We start from the raw sequence: 15,318 nt of genomic DNA, 5'->3' as shown, positions 1-15,318 counted from the left end.
TTGAAGAAGTTGTTCAAAGAATTTACATTTTGAAGTTGAATAAGAATTGTACTAAAATATCCTGTCTCTCTAGCACCCTAGGAATACCTCATCAATGCGGAAAACCTGGGGATTTTCGGCAGTGAATAAGCAAAGCAAGACCCCCGATGTTTTCGTCGCCACAAACGTCTGTGCGTTACCGTTGGGTCCTGTAAGCCAAGAGTTGACACGCCCGTCATTCGTCATAGTCTTCGTCTTCGTATTCTCCGAGTCCAACCAGCATAATATGTAGCTAGATGGCGAGTCTGTGACGAGGTATTTGTAGGAGAAGGTATATGTGACACCTACAATCAGACCGGTGACTGGCTGGCTCAGGATCATGCCGGTGCCTAAGCGGGGTTCTACTTTGTTAACTCGGACCTCAAAAGAGTGACCGTCGCTGGAACCGCCGCTGGAGCCACCAATAGATGTTCCCCAAATTGGCGGCGCATTCCGGTTACCCCACACCTCCGTTGACCAGGACGTCAGACCACGTTCGAAGCCACCGTTTTTGATGAGGTTGGCGCCGGCAGTGCATGTCGGCGCTGCTGCAACCACCGATGTGACGATGGTAGTACGGACAGGGAGAGTGGTGGTTGTTGATGCAGTGCCAGTGCTGACCGTCGCGACAGTAGTAGTAGAAGTCGTAGCGGTTGCTGTGATGGGGGTAGCTTGCAGACTGCAGGCTGCGGAGACAGCACTGGGAGCAAACTCAGCGAGACCAGCAGGTGTGTCGGGACCAGCAACACCGCGCTTCCTTGGAGCCTGAGTGACTGTCGTTGTAGTTGTAGTGACGGGCGTAATCGTGTTGACAGCAGTAGTAGCAGGAACAGTGGTAAACTCCGTGGCGATCACAGTCGAAACCTGCGTCGTGTATCCAAGAAACGTAGAGCAGAACGGCTGTAGCGACGAAGCAATGATGGCGGACTTGGCGGCGGCGACATCGCAAGGAAGCTTAGGCTTTCCAGGATCGGCGGTGTTGGAGTAGGAGTAGCTGGAAGCAATCGTGTAGTGGTCGTCTCCACGGTACTGGCCATCGTTGACAGCCACGCTCTTCGCCCATTTCTGGGTGTACATGGAGCAGTATTGGCCTTGGGGCTCGCCGTTCTTCATCAGGACGTATGTGTTGAAGAACTTGCACAACATGCGGCTGTTGAGGTGCTCGACGTTCCACTTGGTCTCGGCTTCGCATGCTGCGGCGCAACGGGCGGGTTCGAAGGGCTGGCCATCGTTGAAGAGCTTGTAGCCCATATACTGGATAAGAGTCAGCGGCTATATGTGAACGAGGTGGTTATGAAGTGCTTACAGTATCGTCACCGTTGCAGTCGTTTGGGGCGTTGATGGCAACGTTTCCAAGAGATTCGCCGCTGTAGCCGTCTACAGATACCACACGCTCGCTGTCATAGCCTGAAATCTGTTAGTAAGTTGGGGTTTAACCATGCTAAAGATAAATGGACATACCGTTTGATCCAGCAATGACTACGTGGAAATCCGCGCGCCACTGTCCGCTGTTGACAGCTGTTTCGGCCGTCACGGGGCTACCCCACAGTACACACTTGATGACTGTAGTGCTAGCGGGGTTGGAGCATGAATCGGCAGGAACTACAGAAGGGTCCCTCTCGTAGACTGTATACAATCTTAGTAAGAGATGACTAGGTAATGCTTCGAGGAGTAACACTTACAGATGTTGAACGCTGAGCATCCTTCCTTCTCAGTGCAAGAGTCGGCACAGGCTTGGGTGTCGTAGGTATCCAAGGTCTTGTAACCAAGATATGCTACGGCATTGTTGCTGCCCTTCAAGTTCTTGAACTTGCTCACATATCCAGCCGGGGTAGAGGCATCAGTAGCAGCCTTCGAGATCTCTTCCATGGCAAGGAAAGCTTCCGGAGAGTCGGGACTTGGGACTGGTCCTTTTCCGAGAGGCTGTTCTGAGCAGTCCCAACCTCTCCGCTTCAGTGACTTGTCGGCAGATGCAGGATCCGCGAGGACAGAAGCGAATGTGTCGGCAACCACAGCATCGGGAGAGTAGGGAACGACCTTGGTGCCGGCACCCTCACCAAGAGGAGTCTCAGTGATTGGCGCGGCGGGTATCTCAGCGACCTCACCGAGAGGTATCGATTGAGGAAGTGCTGCTGCGCAGCCTGTCATGGCCAAAGCCGCGAAAGCGTGAACCGAACGCATGTTGAACGAAGGGGAGAAGTAGAAGACTGAGGAGAGGATGTCGGCGATTGCTGCTGATGAGTACCTCTGTAACTGGGCACAAACAATCTTTATAGCTATTCATGTTGGAGGTTCACGACACACTCCAGCGGAGCTGCCGATGCGATAGATCTGTGGCGTTGGTCTCGAAGTATCATGCTGAGCTGAGTTCTTCGAGCCTCGTCCCCAGATTCTTTCAGCCCGTTCGAATGTGCAGATTGGACAAGGGACTAAACTCGCGCGACGGTAGAGGTGTGTACATAGGCGAGGATGCCAAGCGCAGACCAACGATAGCTCGACATGGCCTCGAAGTGCAGGGCTGAAAAGAGGTCCCCAATCGGGTAAGATGAGTACTTGGGCTTGCGATGACTAGAATGAATGCGGAGTCCAGCAGTCTCGTGGGAGACGAGATGTCGCTCGATGAATCCGAGATCTCGGGAGGATTGTCTGGGGACTCGGGCGTGAGCGATGTTAGCGGCGGCATTTCACCACGTGCGCTCTGAGAGTCTTGCCGAAGCCTTCCTCACTTTGGCACTACCTCATCGTTGTTCAACCCAATGCAGCACAAGGGAGGTGAAACTAAGTTTTTTCCCCTGGTGAAAGTGTACACATCGAGGTAAGCGAGGATCGCTACCTTTATTGGTGGCTTGCTGGCGCCTCAGAGCGGCTCGTGCCTGAACTAAAAGAAAAGGTCCGAGCCAGCAGCCTCTCCAGCCTCGCTGGGCCCAGGCTTCCCCACGACAAATGCACACTAACTAGCAAAGCGACATCTAGGCCATCGATGGAAACACCGGAAAAGAATGTGCGTTGTTAAGTCTAACTGCTGTTTACCATGGTGGTCTCGTCTCGCGCCGGTCACCGCCGCATGTGTCCACGGGCGATCACGGGAAAAGCATTCGGCACCATGACCTTGGGACGGCAGTAGCAAGCCACAAGACGAAGATAGACGCAAGGCTGGTAAGCTCTGGAGACGGGCAGCAAGGTTCAAATCGATGTCAAACAGAACCCATGTGAACATAGTATCCTCGCAACCTCATGCTCCCGAGGTCTGTTTGGAAGGATCGCGTGGCATGCCTTCTTGTACCAGTCAATTCCAAAAGGTAATAAGCTATATAATGGCTGCATTAATGCGTTGGAATTTCCACCGAATCGTGTGTATACAAGCCTTCACAAGGGTCTTCGCGCACCAAGGACACCAGCGCAGAATAAGCGGGAACTCCGCATACAAGCGAGGACTGTGGCTACCTGAGTATCTCAGTCTATCTCCTTACTCGTGATGAGCACGACAAGTGTCTAGCGCCACCAGCGTGCTCGCTGGGGGAAGGATAGCATGAGCTTGATGCAAATTTGTGCCTGGGGATGGCTGTGGAATCGAACGACAACACAAGCATTCATTGTCGTGTATCTGTCGCTCTTCATGGCGTTCAACCACTAAATGCATGGAACGACTTCAAAGCATACACATGAGTGCTTGAGGTCTCTGTATCAGTGGATAGCATGTTTCGTAGTGCAAATTCCCAGGAGTTTATACCACGAAACACGCTATCCACTGATACAGAGACCTCAACTCCCAAGAACCCCACGTCTCACAACCCCCTGGCCAACTTCGCTGCCGTCTTCAACCCAGTCCCAGGTCTCACATCACCAACCCACATACTCTCCGCATCCCCATCAATCCCCTTCCTCGCCTTCTCAAACGTCTCTTCCATCTTCGTCCTCAATCCACCTTCCTCATCAATCCCACTGTCCTTACCCCACAACTCCAGCGCCCTCTCCATATCACCACAAGCAAAGATGTACTCGCCTAAAGCCATATGTACAGTACCCAGCACATACCACGTCTGCGCCCTCTCGCGGTCCGTGAAGAAAGAGGGTTTGTTGGGTGGAATCAGCTCCACGGGGATGGAATGGAACCAAGGGTTCGAGGTAGGGGAGGGAGCGTCGCAAGCCAGACTCAGGGCTTGAGAAACTGATTTTTCGGCTTGAAGGAGATCTTTCGCTGCTTTTCTGATCTCGTCTGTTGGGTTCGAAGTTCGCAACCAGTGCTTCGTTGATGTGAGGTTCCGAAGCGGAATGGAAAGACTGATACCGAGGCCCAGTTCTGTCTTCCAACGTAGTCGTTGCATGGACTTGTTGAACTCCTCCTCTTGCGAATGAAGTGTTTCGGCATGCGTCAGGTAGCCGTACGTCAGCGCGATGATAGTAGCTTGAGCATACTCATTCGCAAGCGTATACTCTTCCTTCTCCCTCGCTTCGTCCGCTAGATCAGCCAGTTCCTGTACACTAGCCATATATGCCTCTGCTGTAAACTTCTCTCCCATCATGTTACTTGACAGTCCCTCCGCGTACCGCGGAAGCAGATTCTGGCCATCAACTTCCACCTTGCCAAAGCCGCTCATCAGACGGAACAGCTCGAGCAGATCACCCTGTAGTTTTGACACGGGGAAACCATACGTGTTTACCACGTTAAGGAAGAGACTGCGACCTTGAGCCCACGTCTTTGTTGTGCGGCTTGCTTGGTCGAGGAAGTTGATAAGCCGGGGGAGGTATTGAGCTGGGAACATGACAGAAGCGCGTTTCTGCGCGCTGCCCTTCTCCACAAGGACGATTTCGAGGGCATGGCGCGTACTCTTCTCCACAACCTCGCTCTTCGCTGTCGAGAAAAGCAGCCCAGAGTCTTCAAGCAACGTCTTCGCATGCCGAGCATCGCTTGTGTAAACATCGAACCTAACCCACAGATTCTTCTCGTAGAAATACGACAACGCATCTTTGCTTATCTCCTTGTTCACAAGGAACAGCGCTGTGTTCACGGGGAAGGGGTTGCGTGACGCGGAGAAGGTCAAGATGCCTTCGTCTTTGGAGATGGTGTGCGTGTAGGACACGTTGGGTGCGCCGTGGTTTACGAGTTCGGTGTCGAGACAGTGCTTGTAGATGTTGTTGCGGACGGATGCGGGGAGGTCGGTTAGACCGAGAGGCCGCTTTCGTGGAGTTTCGGCCAAAGAAGCCGCTTTCATTTTGGTGGCGAGCGTGTTGGCGGTTGCTTCCATTGAGTCGCGCTTTTCGGCTGGGATTGGGGCGGTGGTTGCCATGGTTGGATTTGGGGGGTTGGAAGGGCTTGGTCTGATGTTAGTTGGGTTGAACCGACTTCGTGACATTAAGATATGAAATCTTCACATAGCATTGCTTTTACTGCTTACCTGGCTCCAGTAGCTAATCGAGTGCTGCGATTCAATCTGGTAATGATGTTGGCAAACTTCAGGTCGCTGAACGCGATTCGCAAGCTCAACAACGTCAGATTTCAACTCAATTGATCAAGAAGCAACCAAAGAGGAACGAATATGATCCTACGAGCAAGCATGAGCTCCATTGCGGGGTTTTATAGCTATCCCCAGCTACAGAGGGGTACCTGCCATCAAGTGCGGGGAAACAAGGATACATGTGGAGATCACCAGTACACGCGCGTGCGGATCCGAGTATGTTCCGCTCTGGACTTATAAGCTTTCTGGCTATACAACTACACAGCCAAAGTACATGCGTAGTGCTGATGGCACGCGCACGTGAAAGGTGCGGGGAAGCTCTAGTCCGCCCAATCGGCCGCTAGCCACCTCCGCGGGGTTGAGCCTCATTGTCAGGTACGTACATGTGTCGATCTACTCTACAAATGCAGTAAACGCTTTGAGCTGCTTGTTGGCCTTGAACTCTAGCTCTACGCCTGGAGCGACAAAGAAAATGTAGCCGGCGCTTAGCTTGTATTCCTTGCCGTTGCCCTTCATGGTTCCCTCGCCTTCGGTCACGATCATGACACTTGGTCCACCGAGCGACCGGATCGTCTCGGAATCGCCATCGCCCATGGTTGTGGCTAGCATGCTGAACTCGCTTAGAGGTGGCGCGTACAGCTGCGTCTTGCCGTTCTTGCTTCCATCGAAAGGCTTTGCTGGTAGAATCGCCTCCTTGGCGTCATGTGGTGTGAATGTTAACGAAGAGCAGAACATGTCGATGTTGTCGCGGTCGGCGCGTGGGCAGAAACCAGTGTTCAAGACGTTGTTCGATCGGGCCATGCACTCGATAATATCACCGGAGAGATACGCGTGGATGCCGTCGGCGGGGATGTAGATGCTGTCGCCAGCCTTGAGCTGGAGGTAGTTCATGGTGATGAGAGCAACAAGGGTTCCGTTGTCGGCCTTGTCGTACTGCTCAGCCAAACGAGGAATCATGTCTGGGATGTAGCTGTGTTCGCCGAATTGCTCCTTTGGGATCTTCATGAGTGCGTCGTTGGTTTTGCGTACAGCATCCTCAGACGCCAACAGCATTTCCTTGACAACGTGCTTCAGAGTTTGGTCGTCGAACTCAGGCTTCTTGACCTCTGGAAGAAAGGCTTGGAGTGGTGGTAGCTGCATCAAACGCTCGATGCCTTTCAGTTGCTTGAAGCCGCAGAAAGCCTCGAAGTCGCCGAGAGCCAACGCGATCTCTGGCTTGTGGTTGGGGTCGGTGAACTGATCCGGGTTCTTTGCGTGTAGCTTGGAAGCCAAGTCTTTGTTCTGATACTGTGTTAGTTGTGGAACAGATCGATGTAGAGACGAACATACTGGGTGCAGTTGCAGAGGTAGTGCCTTCGCTATCGACAGGACCTTGGGCAGATATGGCAGCTTGGTGTGGTTGAACTTCTCGGCAGTGGTCTTTCCCACAAGCTCATCAGGGTGTCTGTCGAGCACTTTTTGGAGGTCCTCGCCAGTCTCTAGAACATATGAAGGTAATTCGGGATATGTGCCCATCCACCTAGGGATGTTAAAAGGCATTCGACCATATAGTTTGGAATGAAACTTACATCTCAGCGTAACTTGTGTTCTCGTCAATCTTAAATTCTGTACCTGGAGTCTTCTCGCACAAAGTCGCCGCCAGCGACTTTGAGCCCTGCTTTCCCCATGGGTACTGGTTGCACTCGCATCTCAGTTGCATAACCTTTTCGACCATGATTGCGGTTTGCGATTTATTAGATGGGTTAGGGTGGAATGTGATTTGAGAAATTACTCGTGAGTTGGAAGTGAATTGATGCCGGTAAGATGGCGATCCATCGCAGTTTTCTTAAGGGATCCGTCCCTTTACTGTGACAGACAGGCGACGTCATAGCGGGTAACGCAGAAGTAGCTGCAAAGCTATGAGCGTGTTGTATTAGCAAGCAGTCGTCACATCGCATGTGGATAAGGAAAGCGCTTGGCGATTGTACCGAGTTTCCGCTTTAGCTGGGAATCTGTCTTTTCGCTGGAGATTCCCATGTTGAAGATCTTGACGTAGAACCTCGCAAGTCTTGGCAGGTGATCCTCGAAGACGTTGTATTCTTCGCGTTATCTTGCATCTCACCATTTGGAATCGGAACTACCGTAATTCAATACTGGAAAACTCATGCGATGTTTCTTCTGCGTAGTGCATCCACTATGGGCTCCTTGAAGGAGAAAGTCGGCGAATACGAACGTCTTCGCGGAAAGGCCAAATGTCGGCCGCGTTTGGGTCCCGTATCTGACTGATTGTGCTCAGCAAAGGCATGTGCTAAGTCCGTATCGCCTCTATTCTGGGATGATTGCGGGCTTGGCGAAGCCCATCGTATGCTATCATTGAAGTTGACGATAGCCCGCTCGAAAAGGAGATAACGCAACGTGGAAGAGTTGCACCACGTGCAAGCGCGGCGTTGAGCAGTGATCCACTCGAGAGGACAAGCACCAACAACTTATATGTAAATCTGTGTCGAATTCTAGAAGACACGCCGGTACTCAAGAAACGTGACTCCTCTCCTCAGCCCGCTGCCCCTGCCCTGCGGCCGCTAAGGCAAGGTCCCTCCTGCCAAGGCCCATCGCATCGCATCCCATGTCGTCGCGTGTCTAGATTAATTCGACCCTTTCCGCGACCGCACAGCATCCCCCAGCCCCAGCCGTGCCCGTCTTGTGCATAGCGGCCGTCCATCTCTTTCGCATAACCCGCAATGTTCTCGTAACGAATTTCTACGCCCAATTCCCGACTTCACGATCTCCAAGTGGCCCATCGCTCGCTCCGCTTTCACCAATCCCGAACCAAAACCGCAATTGCGAGTGATCTTCCCGAGACCACGGACGCTTACGACACATCATGCATTTCGCCATGCCCCCGAGGAAAACGTCGCGACCACCGCCCTATGCCGCCCGCAACCAGAGTGGAGGCATTGCGATTCCGCCTGCGCTTAAGAACCTCCTTCGCAGCAGGGCAGGACGGTTAATCATCGGCGGTGTACTGGGCTTCTTTGTCCTGATATGGATGCTGAGTGGTAGTGGAGGAACTAGCAGGAGGACAGCTTCTAAAGTTGGGGGTTGGACAGCCGCGAATATACCCAAGCCGTCGATAGGGAGCGGACCGCCCGTGGTGGTGATTACAACAATAGATCCCAAGGCGGATCCAGTCTGGATACAAAAGATCAAGAGTAACAGGGAAGAATACGCCAAGAAACATGGTATGCCTGAACTCTCTTCCCACCCATTGCGATATCAGAGCAAAGAGCCATACTAACCCCCCGTCCCAGGCTACCTCACCTTCTTCCCCACCGCAGACCAATACCCCATCGGCAACTCCCCCGCGACCTGGTCACGCGTCCCCGGCACCCGCCACGCCATGACGCTCTACCCTACCTCAACTTTCTTCTGGTATCTCGACGCCACAGCGCTCATCATGAACACCGCACTCCCCATCCACACCCACCTGCTCACGCCCGCCAAACTCGAAACCCACATGATCACCAACGCGCCCGTCGTACCGCCCGACAGCGTCATCAAAACCTTCAGCAACCTCAAGGGCGACAGAATAGATTTCGTCGTCACACAGGACAAGGACGGATTGGCGCCGAGCAGTTTTGTGGTGAGGAACGGGGAGTGGGCCAAGTTCTTCCTGGATGCCTGGTTCGATCCGATATACAGGAGTTATAACTTCCAAAAGGCGGAGAGTCATGCGTTGGAGCATATCGTTCAGTGAGTTTCCCTTTCTTCATTCTCCTGAACATCTTGCAAAGTCTGGAAAGACTTGTTACACAAGGTACGGCTTGCTAATCTTTGAATCTCCAGATGGCACGGCACCATCCTCGCCAAACTAGCCATGGTCCCCCAGAACCTCCTCAACGCCTACGCGACCGGCCCCGCAAGTCCCAAAGACGGACAGTTTACAGAAGGCGATCTCGTTGCCAACTTCCCCGGCTGCGATAAAGACGGAAGGGACTGCGCGAAAGAACAGGAACAGTTCTGGGCTATACTCGAGCAGGGCAAGAACTAGAAAAGCAACCGCTGTTGTCACCTTGATGGCAGTTGCGCAACGTAGGAAGCTTTTGAGTAGAGCGTTAGAGTATGTGTATTGGATATGTGCGAAAGAAAGATATCGGCGTAATAGGCGTATGGAAGACGCAATTGTCCTGGAGACGAGAAAGTTAACGTGGCTGAATCGACGCATTACGGAGTTCATATACGGTGTAGACGAATACTATTAACATAAACGTTCAGCTTCGTGGTCATGCTTCATATCCATAATATACACAGCTAATCTACACATCCCCTCCTTCCAACAGCCTACTCTCCACCCTTCGGCTTCCGCTGCTTCTTAACACTAACCATGCTCCTCCTCGGCCTAACCTTCCTATCCCTACTCGCCACATACTTAGGCCCACTAACCGTACTCGCACACATCGGCCTCCTCTGTCCGACAAACTTGCCCAGCGGGCTAAACACCTCTACCTCCGGATAATCCTCCTCCCATTCCGCCATCTTATCCCTCATATCATCTTCGTAAAACTCTTCTTCTAGAACTTCATCCGCATCCCGTCCTTCCTCTTCCGCACGGGCAAGTGCAGCGAACTTTCTGCTTTTACGCTCCTCTTCCTCCTTGAGGCGCGTGACACGGTCGAACTTCGCTTGATTGGGGTCTTTCTTCTCTCGGCCAGATGGCTTCCAGCCTTGAGGCCGTCGGGTCTGCGCGCTAACTTCCACCCAGCCTACGCCCTCAACCAGGATATCCGTGCTCCAAACGCGGAAGGGCAGGTTTTCGGGCTTCATCTTGCCTGCCACGGGGGAGGTGACGGGGCCAGCGAGTTTCTTGGTGGCGTCCCATTTGAGCTGGAATTTACCGGCTGAGTCCATCTTGGAACCAACGTGAGGGGCGAGGATAGGGGCGACTTGGAGTTGGCGGTCCGAGGTTTGCGCTTGGTAGTCTATGGCTTTTTCGGTCCGCGTTACGTGCGGGTGGATGGGGACGAAAGGGTGGACGAGGAAGACTAGGTCGGGGGTTGCGGGTGTTATGCGGATTAGTCCGCCCCCGAGGATGAGGGATTGCCCGGGCTTGAGGGTGTAGCGTTCGGAGTTTATGCGGTTCTTCATTACGAGGTCCTCGTGGGCGGCGGGTTGGACAAAGGTTTCTAGACCGGGTGTTGTGCGGGCGAGGCCGGGGAGGTCGATGAGTTCGCCTCTGTTGTTGCCAAAGGGGATGCGGATTGGGGAGGCGGTTGTTCCGGGGAGTGAGGAGGCGATTGGGAGGACGGGGTATGGTGTGTAAGGCTGCGGTGGTGGCAGGAGTGCATCAGGATCGTCGAAATCCTCCTCTTCGGCTTCCTCTTCGAGTTCTGCAGGAGGCTTATGGAGATGTTGTTTAGGTTTGTCCTTCAGTCGTTCCGTTTCAGCGTCTTCTTCCGCGAGCAGTGCTTGTACCCGGGTAAGCTCTTCTAGCGACTTTGCGCTGCTGAGCATTGCCTCGCGCTCGGCTGCGCTCCGTATTTTGCGTACATCTTGGTAATCTGCTCCTCGCCCTTTCGGAAAGACAGCCTCAAAGAGATTCGACTTTCCTACGTTGACCTTGCCGACCATCCAGCCTGCACCTCCGCGCTCCCAGATGTCTTCTTTGACTTGTTTGGTCCACCATCCCCGCTTGGCGCTCACAAGCCGCACGTTGCCCAGTCGCGCATTCGCGTTCTGTCGCCCGAGCGCATCTCGAAGCACGTCTCGGACGTATGGCATCAGAACATCCACCTGCTCCTTCTTTGGCGCAAGCAGGTCAGCCCTCGTGATGATGAAGCTGACCTCTGCAATGCGATCATTGGCGACCCATCCCTTATGTTTTGCGCGTCGGTTCTGGGTTCGGAGTTTGGGTATTCGCAGGGACGACTGGAGGTTTGGGACTATGGAGAGCGGGAAGTCGGCGGCATCGACGACATGGTAGATGTGGTTGCGGCGGTGGGGCGACTCTGCGATGGTCTGCTGTATGGATTCGACGGTCGGGTGGTGTATAGGTGATCCTTTGCGGTGGTGGATGAGGTTATGGCATCGGTCGCAGACGGGCGTGGACGGCGTTTCGTGCTCTGGCTGTGCTTCGATGCTTTCGTCCTGAAGCCCCAATTCTCCAAGCAGCTCAGGATTCACATTCTTGAGCGCCTTGGCATAGATGTCGTCCTCGTCAGTCGCCTCTTTCAGCTTCTTGACACCGTCAAGGTATTCCCGTATCGAGTTCCGGTCTACGTCGTAGTACCCGGCCTCCCTCTTGTTGTATATCTGGGATGGCGCACCACATCCTGGACATGCCCGTGGCAGTGACCTCTGGGTTGAGGATGTGTCTGGTGAGGGGTTGCTAGGAGGGGCGTGGCTGGTATCGGTAGGAGCAGAAGTGGCGTTGATTTGATCCTGAGGTGCTACTAAAGTCGAATACTTCTTCAGAGGTTCTTTCTGCGGCGTTCGGCGGCGATGAGAGGCTGTGGGCGCTCTGACCAGTGCGGGACAGAGGAAGAGAGGTACCGAGGCCTCATGGTTCAGCAGCGTCCTGGCTTGCCTTAGAGCGGGTCGCATAGTGTACGGGAAGTCTTACTGAATGTCAACCCAGGTCAATTCACCCACGCGACGCGCCCGTTTGCCATGAAAATTAGTGAAGGCCGCCGGAGTTAGCAGGGGTGCCTCGGCTAAGCGAATCGGAGGCGATCGTGGCTGCCCCGAGTCATCGAAGCTCTCCCGCGAAACGGGCGACGGGGAGTTTATTGCTTTTCTGGGGTATTTTGCTCAGACCACCCACTACAATAGTCGACGGGAAGCTCTATCACCCTCTTCTCTCCCTCTACGCTGCCCCTCAACTCCCTCTTCCACCCCGCACACAACTCAACCATGCTCGCGTCATCAAGAACGGCGCTGCGCCAGGCGGCGACTAAGCAGCTGTCCCTCAGGACCAGCGTCCGAGCTGTCTCCGCTTGGTCGCAGGTACCGCAGGGTCCTCCAGTAAGTGGCAAAAGCAATTGGGCCCCAGTCGTGTTTCACCAGAGCTAACTGACCCCCAGGATGTAAGTACAGCTCCTGATAAGATAGGCCATGCCGTAGCTCACCGCCCCGCCCAAGGCCATTCTAGGTATCACCGAAGCCTTCAAGGCCGACAGCAACCCCAAGAAGATCAACTTGGGTTAGTATACGCTCTTCAATCCGACATGGAAGGCGCGACTGACAGCTATCAACAGGTGTCGGTGCCTACCGTGACGACAAGGGCAAGCCCTACGTCCTGCCATCCGTAAGGGAAGCAGAGGAGAAGATTGTCAAGTCATCGCTCGACAAGGAGTACGCCGGCATCACCGGTGTCCCCAACTTCACCAAGGCTGCCCTCAGGCTCGCATACGGCGCCGACTCTACGCCCCTCAACGACGACTGCATCGCCGTCACCCAGACCATCTCCGGTACCGGTGCCCTCCGCATTGGTGGTGCCTTCCTCGAGCGCCACTACCCCGGCGCGAAGGCAATCTACATTCCCACGCCGTCATGGGCCAACCACAACGCTGTCTTCAAGGACTCCGGCCTCAAGGTCGAGAAGTACCGCTACTACAACAAGGACACCATTGGCCTCGACTTTGACGGCATGGTGGCCGACATCAAGGCCATGCCCAAGAACAGCATTGTCCTGCTCCACGCCTGTGCCCACAACCCTACTGGTGTAGACCCTACCGAGGAGCAGTGGGTTCAGATCGCTGAGGCTGTCAAGGCTGGCGACCACTACCCCTTCTTCGACATGGCCTACCAGGGCTTTGCCAGTGGTGACACCACCAAGGACGCCTTCGCTCTCCGTCACTTCATCAAGGAGGGTCTCCGCCCCTGCCTGGCTCAGTCTTTCGCCAAGAACATGGGTCTCTACGGCGAGCGTGTTGGTGCTTTCTCCATCGTCTGCGAGTCTGCCGACGAGAAGAAGCGCGTTGACTCTCAGATCAAGATCCTCGTCCGCCCACTGTACTCTAACCCCCCAGTTCACGGTGCCCGCATTGCCTCTGAGATTCTGAACGACGCTTCGCTGAACAAGCAATGGCTTGGTGAGGTCAAGGGCATGGCTGACCGCATCATCACCATGCGTGCCCTCCTCAAGGAGAACCTCGAGAAGCTCGGCAGCAAACACGACTGGAGCCATATCACCTCCCAGATTGGCATGTTCGCTTACACTGGTCTGACAGCTGAGCAGATGGACAAGCTAGCGAAGGAGGTAAGTCTATGTTTTGCAACCATCTTGACATCAGCAGCGCTAACCGCCATGACAGCACTCAGTCTATGCTACCAAGGACGGCCGTATCTCGGTCGCGGGTATCACCAGCGAGAACGTCGGCCGCCTGGCCGAGGCCATCTACAAGGTCAAGGGTTAGGATCGTCATGACAGTGTTCTACTTCCTTCCGTGATTCAGCGAACCTTGTGACATAACATGGCGCCAGCATTGTACCGTGCAGACAGCATCGGCGGCTAGATTATACAATGAAAAAGCATACGAGAAATGAAACGGCTCACGATCTTACAACTCCCTTCATGCCGTCTTTTGTGTTCTCGGATCGAAGTACCTGATTCGTTTAATTTGGTCGATCCTCCAATCCTTCACCGAAGTTTTGTTCCCACTCAGACTTCACCCACTTTATCCCCACACCCCACGAGTGGTTGGTCCTGTCGTTTGCGAGTTCATCGGTAATATACAGATCATTACCTAGCATAGTATCGCTAGAAACTCGCACAGCACTGTGCAATGACGCTAGTTCCCGTGCGCTGGGACATCGTGATCGCGAATGACAAACGCACGCCTACCTGTCCGGTTTCACTCACTTGCATATGCGGGATACCAAAAGGGTGTTCAAGGCCTACAGGCGGAGCTGCTTCGGTTTGTGTCGCGCCAAGGTCTCCGAAAACAACGAAGCCAAGTTTTGTGTGCTTCACGGTTCGACAAGTTGCGCCGGTACCGCACACCGCATCGTTCAGCAAGTGACCGTACCGATGAAACCGTCACGCTAACTACTCCACTCAGTGACCCTGCAGCTGCGATCCGCAGGTTCCTTGTCCTGCACGCCTGCATCACGAACGCTGATCCCAGACGCCTCTACGCACTATTGCTTCCGTCATCCGTAGCCCCTGCTCCAGCAACAGGAAAGTATCGAAGCTTTGCAGCTCGGAGGAGGCCGGACGAACGAGCATGATTCAGGTGCATTGCAGGTTTCTGCGAGAAAAGAGGTCAGGATCCAAGGTGCATGCCTGTCTGTGGAGTGGGTGCCCGGGCCTATGGCGTTTACTCGTTTCCAAGACGCATTTGCTGGCAAAGGTTGGAATTGTCTTAATAGGACCTCTACACGGCCGTTGAGAGCGCGCAACGTATGGAATCCAACGGCGACCTGTCGAGGTATTTGTGCGCGGTACATGCTGCTAGCCCAACCCAGCAAATGAGTTTTCAGGGTCCGGGTGAGCATGCACGATGACGATGGCTGGCGGAGTGACGTCGTTGTTCTCACGACGAAAACCAACCCTCGTCTTTCTTTATATTCGTACGCTGGCACCCCGCCCTGCCCCCTTCCAACAGCGGGAAATGGCAGACTTTCGAACGCTTCCAGGCCTTCTTGGCGCCCTGTCAACCGCACTCATTTTCCAGTCTTTGCGCACTCCATGGTCTGCTCTGCCGACGGGACAAAGCGGTGCGAGCGAGGGTCGCAACTAGCCCCATCAGCCGCAGAAGATACCACGGTGCGGGCAAGCTGCCAGGTCAGAGGGCAGACTCCACACACGACCCGGGCGCGTTACCTTACTTTTGGCCGGGCAGCCGATGAGGGCGATGGGGGGCATGGT

General features: G+C 54.2%; 6 protein-coding genes across 6 annotated transcripts; 2 read left to right on the top strand and 4 right to left on the bottom strand.

The window, feature by feature from the left end:
• Window positions 1-69: 69 nt before the first annotated feature.
• On the bottom strand, window positions 70-2,199 carry J4E79_002285 (uncharacterized protein; the record flags this gene model as incomplete). The annotated part of the gene is made up of 4 exons (XM_049351185.1): window positions 70-1,272; window positions 1,325-1,425; window positions 1,480-1,644; window positions 1,701-2,199. The coding sequence occupies 4 exons, from the start codon at window positions 2,197-2,199 to the stop codon at window positions 70-72; spliced, it is 1,968 nt and encodes a 655-aa protein (XP_049213823.1).
• Window positions 2,200-3,803: 1,604 nt separating this feature from the next.
• Window positions 3,804-5,306, bottom strand: J4E79_002284 (uncharacterized protein; the record flags this gene model as incomplete). The annotated part of the gene is made up of 1 exon (XM_049351184.1): window positions 3,804-5,306. One exon carries the CDS (start codon window positions 5,304-5,306, stop codon window positions 3,804-3,806), a length of 1,503 nt encoding a protein of 500 aa, XP_049213822.1.
• A 561-nt stretch (window positions 5,307-5,867) lies between these two features.
• J4E79_002283 (uncharacterized protein) lies at window positions 5,868-7,188 on the bottom strand (the record flags this gene model as incomplete). The annotated part of the gene is made up of 3 exons (XM_049351183.1): window positions 5,868-6,755; window positions 6,804-6,993; window positions 7,043-7,188. The coding sequence occupies 3 exons, from the start codon at window positions 7,186-7,188 to the stop codon at window positions 5,868-5,870; spliced, it is 1,224 nt and encodes a 407-aa protein (XP_049213821.1).
• Window positions 7,189-8,346: 1,158 nt separating this feature from the next.
• J4E79_002282 (uncharacterized protein) lies at window positions 8,347-9,501 on the top strand (the record flags this gene model as incomplete). The annotated part of the gene is made up of 3 exons (XM_049351182.1): window positions 8,347-8,692; window positions 8,762-9,203; window positions 9,297-9,501. 3 exons carry the CDS (start codon window positions 8,347-8,349, stop codon window positions 9,499-9,501), a joined length of 993 nt encoding a protein of 330 aa, XP_049213820.1.
• A 290-nt stretch (window positions 9,502-9,791) lies between these two features.
• J4E79_002281 (uncharacterized protein) lies at window positions 9,792-12,050 on the bottom strand (the record flags this gene model as incomplete). The annotated part of the gene is made up of 1 exon (XM_049351181.1): window positions 9,792-12,050. The coding sequence occupies one exon, from the start codon at window positions 12,048-12,050 to the stop codon at window positions 9,792-9,794; it is 2,259 nt and encodes a 752-aa protein (XP_049213819.1).
• Window positions 12,051-12,359: 309 nt separating this feature from the next.
• GOT2 (Aspartate aminotransferase, mitochondrial) lies at window positions 12,360-13,864 on the top strand (the record flags this gene model as incomplete). The annotated part of the gene is made up of 4 exons (XM_049351180.1): window positions 12,360-12,470; window positions 12,570-12,648; window positions 12,704-13,707; window positions 13,763-13,864. The coding sequence occupies 4 exons, from the start codon at window positions 12,360-12,362 to the stop codon at window positions 13,862-13,864; spliced, it is 1,296 nt and encodes a 431-aa protein (XP_049213818.1).
• Between the last annotated feature and the right edge of the window lie 1,454 nt (window positions 13,865-15,318).

The sequence above is a fragment of the Alternaria viburni genome, assembly GCF_023758015.1.
Source record: "Alternaria viburni strain BMP 2772 chromosome Unknown scaffold_4, whole genome shotgun sequence".
NCBI lineage: Eukaryota > Fungi > Ascomycota > Dothideomycetes > Pleosporales > Pleosporaceae > Alternaria > Alternaria viburni.
This window is presented reverse-complemented; position numbering and strand designations above follow the sequence as displayed.